General features: G+C 43.9%; 1 protein-coding gene across 1 annotated transcript in view; it reads left to right on the top strand.

Moving 5' to 3' along the window:
* The first annotated feature begins 3,691 nt into the window (after positions 1–3,691).
* The window catches only part of LOC137675170 (cytochrome P450 2K6-like), an 8,096-nt gene continuing 1,532 nt past the window's right edge, over positions 3,692–10,255 (top strand). The window contains exons 1-6 of the mRNA XM_068421187.1: positions 3,692–3,877; positions 5,151–5,313; positions 6,670–6,819; positions 7,461–7,621; positions 8,287–8,460; positions 9,497–9,638. Coding sequence (XP_068277288.1) covers positions 3,692–3,877; positions 5,151–5,313; positions 6,670–6,819; positions 7,461–7,621; positions 8,287–8,460; positions 9,497–9,638 — 976 coding nt within the window. The remainder of the gene's footprint in view (positions 3,878–5,150; positions 5,314–6,669; positions 6,820–7,460; positions 7,622–8,286; positions 8,461–9,496; positions 9,639–10,255) is intronic.

Below are 10,255 nucleotides of genomic sequence, written 5' to 3'. Positions count from 1 at the left end.
CCTCTTAGCAAAGTATGTATGGTGAGGCTTTTGCCAAAAGAGAGCTCTTCCTCTTCTTCACAAACCTCCTGAAGAAGTTCACCTTTCACCCTTCCCTAGGAGTTTCCATCTCACACCTGGACCTCCTCCCCTCCATTGGGTTTCCCATCCATCAAAAGCCTTGTAAGGTCTACACTATACCACCTTCCTAGAGCTTTTCTCAGATGTATTTCTGACTAAGAAACAAAAAATGCGTACATTCAGCACAAAATATATTAACAGTCCACTGCCACATATGTGTCCCTACACCTATGCATCTTCCCATCAAGCAAACAGGCCAGGGATCAGCCTCTGGTGCTTCACAGATCACATACCCACACAGTAACACTTTCTCCTCCCTGATCTCCAAGGCAGACTTTGGTTCTTCACGCATTCCTCCAAATACAGACACACACAGAGAAATGCACACAAATATGAGTACAATCTACTGCAAGGAAATGACAGATGTTGTCCCGATTCAGAAATACTGTTGAAGAGTACCAGAGGAAATCCTATACTTGGAACTAAGAACTAATTTACTTCAGAACAGTATGCATATTAATGAGATCCATTGAACTCTTGTCCTGGTTTGGTGTAAACCAGGCCGATTTTCCTTTCAGTGATTTTTACTTTCAGCTAAGTCTCCTCTAGGTAACTGCACTTTCTGAAACTAACTGCATGTTTTCGCAGACAGTGTCTGCTTCCAGGACTGATAACGCTCGAAGTTTGTAGTTATCACTGAGGCACCGGTAGGGATGTTGTGCAGAAAGGCTCTTGCTGTACTTGTTCTTGAGAGAAACCAAGGTCACTGCTGAATTCCTCACTGCTTACGAGTGAAGAGCCGAAGGGGGGTCGCAGCTGCAGGGGGGAGCGGACAGGGCAGGTGACCCAAAATTGACCAACGAGGGTATTCCATCCCATACACGTCATTCTCAGTATAAAGCGGGGGGATCACGAGGGTCTCGCTCTTTCTGCTATGGCCGGTGTCCAGGGAGGACTCCGTCTGTTTTCCTGCTGCCCCCGATCCCGATCCGTGCGTTCCTGAATCAGCTCTCGACCATCGCTAGGCCCAGGCTGGGCCTTCAAAAAAAAAAAAAAACAAAAGCTACTTTCCCACTTCAGAATCAAACTATATCTCCAGCATCGTCTTCAAAGATGAATACATACTTATTTATTATGAGTGACACAGCTAATGTGACCAGATCCCTCAATTTCCCAGCAAATTTGGCCAATGACCTCTATGACTGCATCCATTTTGGGCATTTTTTTATTGAGTTCATGTTAGGTGAGGAGAATTGGGACAGTGAAAAGAATGACTCTTGCTCTTCAGAGTCTTGCTCACTGAGATGACTAAGCACCACAAGGATTTTCTTCTGTTCCTGAAAGAACCTGGCCAAGTTCTCCTCATGCATCATGTAAAACAACATAGAGCAACAAAGTATTTGGCTATCATGAACTTAACAAACACTTTAGAAACAACTCATCTCTTTTGAGATGTGTCTAGAGACATAGAATGTTTTCTGTTGGAAGGGACCTTAAAGACGGTCTGACATTGCCTGTCAGACCTCGGAGGAGCCACAAATATTGGCCCAAAGCAGGATCTTGAATCTCCACTTCAAAATAAGGCCAAGGAGAAATGTCCCCAAGCAGGGAAGGAACACTCACAGCCTGTCATTCATGTCTGTGACAATCTCACCTTGCTCGGCTCACTCACTACCTGCCAGCACTGCAGGAACCAGAGACCTGCTGAAGGAAATCAGCAGGACTGAGCAAGCAAGGGCAAGGGGGTGAGAGGGGTTGCCTCCTTCTCCCACTGCATTTCAAGAGACACCCCTAGTTCCCACAGTGTCCTTCCAATAACCCGGAGAGTCTTGTACAGGCAGGTAAATGCAGTGCTTGTTCTGAAACTCTGCACAGACCCAACTCTGGGCCTGTCTCTTGGGGAACAGCTCAGAATTGCTGCTTCCTTTCACATCTCAAGAGACAGTATCTGACTCATTCTTTGTTAACAGTTAAATCCTAGATGTATGTGGAAAGAATGACATTCTCAGTGCCTTTTTACCTCCTTTGAGGAGGTGGTGTAAAAACAGGCCAACTGGCACACAGCTGGACATAGGCCCTACACTTTTTCCAGGACACCTTCCAGGTTGGTGAAATGTCCCGGTCTTTGCTCCAGAGACCCCGGGGGCAGCAGCAGACTCGGGGCAAGTCGGTACAAGAGCAGGCTTGCTCTAGGCTCCTCTTCCAGGCTCCCAGCCAGGTGCTCGTGCTCTTTTCTTCTAGGTCTCTGCACCTCCACCCCCTGGGGGGCTGACTCCATTCCTATGCCTTTGGTCACATCTCTGCAGGGATCCTGATGCTTTAAAGAGTCAAGGACCAGGGGCTCCGCCTGGGCACCTCACCTCACACAGCCTTCATGTTCTTGCCTCAAGGTCATGTACAATTTAGTCTGCTACACTTCTACTAGAAAGCTCTTCCAAACACTCTTCTGAAGGCTGTGGCTCATCTTTTCTGGTCAGTCTTAGTGAAAGCCCTGGATGGTTTCTTCTCCATGGCTTCTTCTTTTAACTCTCCTAGACTTTAAGACACACAAGTCAGACTGTACTTCAGCCTTCTTTCCTCAACCAACAGAGGTCATCTTTTCTCAATTTTCCCCTCAGCTTTGGCTCCCCATTCAGAGATAATCATACAAGCTCTTCTCTCCACTTCCCTTCCTGAAATGGTTACAGCTGGATGTCAAAGGCAATTACCACAGCTGAAGATACAGGCCCGACTGTACAACAGGCTCTAGGCTGCCCTGCTTGAGCAGCAGTGTTGGACCTGATGACCTCCAGAGTTCCCTTCCAGCCTCAACCATTATGTGAAAATCAGGAACACGTAAGGCATGGATTATCTGAACAGTTTCAGCTTCTGGTTTTGGAAGAGAAGGTGCCCCTTGCCCTCTGTTCACTTTAAAGGAAGCTGAGACTATCAGATCAATACAAATTTCACCATTTGGTCAGATCAGTTTGACCCTATATTTCACTCTGCTTGAACTCCTGCTAGAACAAAGATGCGTGTGCCAAAACAAATTATTCAGCTAGCTCAGAGGAGCTTGGCACTGAGTTCTTCCTCTTTTGAATACTTCTGATCAATGCAGCTTTCTACTATAGGACCCACAGCACGTCAATGCCATAAATCCACATTCAGGTTACTCAAGAGGAATCTTCACAACTGTCTCAGGTCCCTAGTCAGCTGAGATTCTGCTCTTGTCAAGATCTGGCATCCCCTACATCTTCCATAAAGAGAGAACTGAAAGCCTGAGCAACCACTGGAAACTCTTCCTTCTTCTCCCACAATCTCCCAGTCTCAAAATTCAAGGCACTGTTTGAGTTGTTGTTTCTAAACTGGACTTATGCCCACAGACATCTCTGCCAATGTCCAGGACTAGTTTAAACATCATCCATTAAACAGTCACCAGCATAAGGTAAAGAGAGTGCACGCGGTGGCGAGAGTGCCTAGTAGGGATCCTCCAAGAGTAACACCCCAGATGGGCATTTCTACCACTTCTTAGAGGTGAAGCTCATATCTCTGTGTAGAAGTGCCATAATGCTTGAAACTCTTAACTTCTGAGAGGAGATTGCACTCTTTGACTGAATTTTCATCTTCTCAGCTAAACCTTTCCTGAAAGACAATGGATTGGGTCAGTCTTGTTCCTGTAGGTTTACTATTTATACTCATTCTCCTGCTGATTCTGAAAAGACAGCATGTCTGGAAGAGCCACGCAAGAGAAAACTTCCCCCCAGGACCCAGGCCTTTACCCATCATTGGAAATCTGCACATCATGGATCTGAAGAGACCTTACCTGACGATGCTAGAGGTAACCTATGTTGTTTCTTTTTCTTAGAGCTCTCTGTCTAAGGCAGTCACTGACCCCAAAAAGGGATACAAACTTTTCTCTGGACAGGTAGATGTAAATGCAACAGAATTAATTCTCTGCAGTAACTGCTCTTCCTATCACATGAGTGCAAGGGAATTGACTTCCAGCCAACTCATCAAGGGAACTGACCTATTTCTGTGGAACAAAGGAAATATTGGGGTTCTCCAGACATAGGTAACTAGAAGAGAGGGGCCCTGCATCCCTTATTCCTACATGAACTTCCACCAAGGACTGTTGAAACAGGAGGAGATCAGACATTTCTGGAGGCTGTTTGGTGGACTCAACCATCAGGGAACTGGCAGAAAACAGCTTCTTGATCCTCTCCTCTCATCCTCATCATGAAGTAGGAACTTTCTTGTTTTCCCAGAGCAAAATGGGAAACAAATACTGATTATTCTTTCATACCTGGTGGCAGCAAACTCCAGTACTTCAGGGAAGATTATGCGTGACAGTCAGATAGTGTATGATTTTTGGAGTCCTCTCACTGCACTATTCCTCAAAGTCATGAACAGCAAACCTAAGAGTTTCAGACATTTCCTGTGCCCTGATGAACTACCACCTTGAAAACTGGTCTCCATTTCCAACATATTCCCTATGAGTTCTCAGCTTCTCAATCAAAAGTTACCTACAGAGTCCATGCAGTGAACACAGTTACCTCATAACTCAAAATGAAGCCATTCTTAGCCTGCTTTCCTGGATATCATTCCCATATGAGCCGTGCAGTCTATTACTGCCTGGTTGTGGCTGCAGCTCTTGCACTTTGCCACTAAAGGCAGTAACTCCAGATGCACCTAAAGGCATAACTCCAGACTATTTAAGAGTTATTACTCATGATTCCAGGTGATTTGTACCTCCCCAGGTTTGTATACCAGGGACTGAACAGGTTTTGCCACAATTACTGAGAAATTCATTTTCTGTTTGTCTCTTCAAAGGAACACAGGGCCAAGCTTGTCTGCCCTTCAGCCTTTCCTCAGCCGCTCTAAAAGTCTGTTACTCAAACACCTAGCAGAGGATTACAGATCCCATTGTGATTCTTTTTCTTCATGAGAGCTCCACTATTTGTATGACAAATTCTCCACATTTTGGACAATGAATGAAAAGCTAATGACATGCAGGAAAGAGAATATTAAACCTGTTGAAAAACAAGTGTTTTGAACTTGCTGAAATTCATCTGAAAATCATCTTCTTTTATTGTCCCCTTTCAACCCATTAGCTATCCAAAATGTATGGACCAGTCTTCAGCATTCAGATGGGACTAACGAAAACAGTGGTGCTGTCAGGATATGACACAGTGAAGGAAGCTCTGGTGAACCAGGCAGATGCATTTGCAGGGAGACCTAAAATACCAATCGTTGAAGCAACAGGAAAAGGAAAAGGTGAGTGTGCTGTTCTGTTCCCCATACACTTGCCTTCTGCAAAGAAGGATGAGACTTTCTCCGTGGAGAGGAGAATGTAGAACCTCTCACTCTTTTGCTAAGCATATGAGGCAATGGAAAGGAAGGGGAAATTGAACAATGTGTGGTGATATCCATTGGGGATAAGAAGAGATTATACTCTTAATTTACCTATAAACATGTAATTTAGAAGTTTTGAATCTCCACCTGACTCTTCTGTTAGAGGTGACATGATGAGGAGCTGACGCTGGGGAATCTCCTGATCTCTTCTCACAAAGGCCATCCCTGCAGCCACCCATCTGCCAAAATCTTGCCACATAAACGCCATACAAGCTGGCAGAGAAGTGTCTCTTACATCAGCAGCACTATCTCCAAATACTCCTTTTGAGATTGATATTATTGAACATTTATTTTAAATTTTCCAGTTCACTTTTCATTTGGGAATAAATCTCTCTTTAAGAGAGAATAAACAATAATCCAAGCCTTTATTTGCTTTCCCAGAGGCAGCTCACTCTTGCTCTGAGTTCTTCTGGTGCAGATTTCACCCTCCACAGAGGTTAGATCCTGAACCTGATCTTTCAGTTCCCATAAATATTCATACATGGGAGTAGGGACATGAGAGATTGTCGTCTTCTAACAGGAAACCAAGGGTGAGCACATCTGTGCATTGTGACCAGCTCTGAGTAGCCAATGTGTTGATAAATGCCAACCTATCTGCAAATGTTTTCTTTCCTCACTAGGGGCAGTTTCTTGCACAAGACTCTAAACAAGAATAAGAGAGCATGATAGCTGCAAAGAGAGCAAATAGCAGCACCAGCTTGACTGAAACTTTTCTGAAGATGACACTGAGAATTCTCTGCAGCTGTTCTAGTGTGTATGTGGGTGGGATTACCCTGGCCAAATCTGGTGATTTTCCAAACAGATGCCCACATTTGAGGTTTCATTTACTCTCTACGGTCTACAAAAGAACACAGGTGCTCTTGACAGAGGATGCATCTCACCTAAGGGAGACATCTAAAGTTAATAAGCACACCCATCATCCGAGGTGATGTCCCAGAGACATGAATCCAACTCACTGTTCTAAATAAAGCTGAACAAAGCCCTTCATGTCTCAGGGCACATCAGACACCTCATGAACTCAGAGTGGTCCTGCTTCCCTCAGAGCTTTCTCCTGACATGTCTTTCCTGTCTCATTTCATTCTATGTGGGGACACAACATGTCTTGAGAGCTTGACAGGTTTCCTGCCAGAACTCATCTGTACCAAGATTCAGAGTAGATGAGGAATCTTTGCTCACATGATGAAATTTCTATTTCTGTGTTTTCATTCTCCATTTCAGGAGTTATATTTTCTGCTGGAGAAAACTGGAAAGTGATGCGAAGATTTACTCTTACAACCTTACGAGATTTTGGAATGGGCAAGAAAGCCATAGAGGATCGTGTTGTAGAAGAGTATGGATGCCTGGCAGACACCATTGAGTCACAGAAAGGTGGGGGTTTCGCTCACTCTGATTTTCCTCAAGCCTCCTACAAAAATGCCAAAAGTCAAGGAAGAAGAGTCTCTGAACTCTTTCAGAGATCTTCTTTTCTCCAGCATCCATGCTGTAAGGAGTTTATGAGCTGTCTGTCTCTGTCTCTCTGGCATGCAAACAAAAAGCATTCATTGAGGCACTGGAAGCCAAACACAGAGTCAGACAACAAACAGCACATGTGAGAAGAGTAATTTGTTCCTCCATGTGCAGCACCTGTGATTGATATAGTGGCATGGGGAGAGTGGAAGGCAATTGCAAGGACTTGCATACCTATACTATATATGCTCTATACTATATATGCTACATACTGGGAAACTTTAAGGTCATATATGCCTAAACAGAGCAGCCTGGGGAAGGCCCGCAAAGACCCAGGGCCACAATAGTCTTGGAGAAAACAGAGAGGAGGACAAAAGACTTGCATCAGTCTCTGGTCTGTCAAAGTACCATTAGGGAAATGCAAACTCTTGAGATGGGGGAGCCTTTCCTCCTTCCAGCTCTGTGTCTATCATGTCCCAGACTTCACCGAGCCTCTGAATGCTACTTTAATTAATTACAGTAACTATTGGCTTTGTTGTTTGCACCACCTTTTCCCATACCAGGGAAGCCCCTTGAGATGACTCTGATGATGAATGCTGCTATTTCTAACGTCATCGTATCCATATTGCTTGGAAAGCGCTATGACTATGAAGACCCCACATTCAAAAGGCTCTTGTCATTGGTGAACGAAAATGTCAGGATTTTTGGAACTCCATCAGTTTCGGTAATTCATATTATTTGAATATTGCTCTTCAAAAGCATGATTACACAGTGCAATGGTACACCTCTCCAACTCTGATCATTGCAACACATCTGTCTGTACATGACAAATACACACTGAAATGGCAGAAAATGGACTGCTGATGCTATTTATGGATTTCTCTTAGCAGCATAGCCTGGGAAATCATAAGTTCCTCCTTTCATGAAGAATTGAATAACATTCAATACGACACAAGGATTGTGTCCCCTAGCAATAGACATTGGTCATTATTTCCCATCTCCCATTACAAACAACAAGGTCAAAAACAGTGTGGGAATGCCTGTAACTGTGTCTTAAACTTGAGTCTCCCAATTCCGACCAGTGTGGAGAGGGAGGGATGAATGCTCTAGGACTGGTGAGGTAGGAAATTGTGTCAAGGACATATGCACAAACATGGGTTTTCTAAGCCATCATCAACTAGTGTGATCAATACTCAATGGAAGAGGGAATAAGTTGTAACCATTTGACATAGCTGGTCAGGGAAGAAGGAGGGCAAAGGGACATATCGAATCATGACTGTAAGGCTATATCCCTTTTCCTGTAAGGGTTTTTCCTACTATACGCTGTTGAACTGTGGTACACTTACTCAGCAACTGTTTTTTCTTCCTCACCACCTCTGCATACGGCAGATGTACAACATGTTCCCAGCCCTTGGATTCCTCCTGAAGGACCACAAAATTTTTATTCAGAATGTAAAAGAAATCAATGCTTTTATCAAGATTACTTTCATAGAACATCTCAAAGCCCTGGACAGAAACAACCAGAGGAGCTTCATTGACGCTTTTCTCATGAAACAACAAGAGGTAATTGAATCCCAGCAACTTGTTCAAATCTCCTCACTTTCCTTTCAAGGCTTGACAGATAAACAAATGTTCTTCAGCAGAGATCTCGCATGTGCAAAAGTCCTACCAAATCCTGTGGTCAGGCTAAAAGACTGTGCAGTCATTTCAGCTAGGAAATAAATCACACATCAGCATCTTTTATGTGTTCCAGGAATTTAACAGGAAAATATAAAACACTATTTCAGCAAGCAAAGCTGTCTTTACTTGTAGTTGAAAATCCCTTTCTGTACCCCAGCACTTCTGACTTTTTTTAAAATCACATTCCCCTTCATATAGGCATACCCAGGGAAAGCTCTAAGCCCAGAACTCTTTCGTACACATTTCTTGGTTTCAGCTGCCAGCTCACACAAGATTGCACTTACATGCTTCAACAAAACTCTAGTTTTATGGTTCTTGTAAAAATGCAGCAGTGTTTGTACCTCATCTCTATGTGGTATGGGCTCATGAGGTTTCAGTCCATCCGCTACAGTAAAACCTCTGGATTACAGGGGAACATGAACCACCTTTCTAGGCTCTCTTTTGATGCTAGTGGCAGGTAAAAGCACCATCATTATGAGCCAAGTCCCCAGTACCTCTTGAGGTCATGTCAAAACCCGGCTCTGACAGCAAATTTATTCTTCTTCCCAACAAATCTCATCCTGCAAGATGCTCTTCTCCGTGACTCATGGGCAGAAAAACTCTGAAGCAAATGATTGAACCACACGGGTGGCCCCAGTGACTGCTCACTCTTTGCTGAAACATTCCTGTCATCACTGACATTACTCAGCTGAACACTGTTGTTGACTCAAGTGTGTGTACTTGTGAGCATGGGCAGTCCAAGCTCTCTATCTCAAGACTCAGAATAGGTTTCTCAAGGCATGCTCTCAAAACCTTCTTATCCTTTACACTTAACTCCTCCCTCAGGGCTGCATATGAAAGTTTTTTCCCTGTTCTCCAATGAAAAAGTGCCTTCTTGAATCTTTAATCAATTGATATTTTTATTGTTTCATATATCCAGGAGAATGGAAAGGCCAATGGATATTTCCATAATGAAAACTTAACTGAGGTTGTGAGAAATCTGTTTATAGCTGGCACGGAGACCACGTCTACCACTTTGCGCTGGGGCCTTCTGCTCATGATGAAATATCCTGAAATTCAGAGTAAGTGGAAACTAGGTAATCAGCGGCTTCCTTCTCATCAGGTCACCTCAAATGTGACTTCACACTGAGCAGGGCTAGACAAAAAGCGAATTTTCCACATCCCCCTGTTCTTAGCAGGAGAAGGAGACACTCAAGTGATCTATCTATTGTCATCATTTAAGGCTGGGCTGGCTATTGAATGGACAAAAGCTCTCTATTAAACCTTTCCTTCCCCAGAAGGGAAAAGAAAAAAGGGAGAGAGATTTATGGGTTAGAAAATTAAAAAAGCTTTAATAAAACAATGATAAAGAGTATAACAATATTAATGGCAATAATAATGGAAATAATTGAGCTCACCTCAATGACGATCATGGGATGCTGCAGGGCAAGCACTGGGAAGTCCCAAACTGGACTCAGCAGCAGATGGGAACCAGATTCAGGAACACACTGATGGGGATCGGAGGCAGGAGAACGGGCAGTCCTCCTCAGATGTCAGCCCTAGAGGAATAGAGGTCAACTCTCATGATCCCTCACCTTTAAACTGAGTATGACATATGTGGGATAGAATACTTCATTGGTCAGTTTTGGGTCACCTGTCATGTCTGCTCTTCCCCACAGGTGCAACCTTTTTATGCCCT

The sequence above is a fragment of the Nyctibius grandis genome, chromosome 1 (genome assembly GCF_013368605.1).
Source record: "Nyctibius grandis isolate bNycGra1 chromosome 1, bNycGra1.pri, whole genome shotgun sequence".
In the NCBI taxonomy this organism is placed as follows: Eukaryota; Metazoa; Chordata; class Aves; order Nyctibiiformes; family Nyctibiidae; genus Nyctibius; species Nyctibius grandis.
This window is presented reverse-complemented; position numbering and strand designations above follow the sequence as displayed.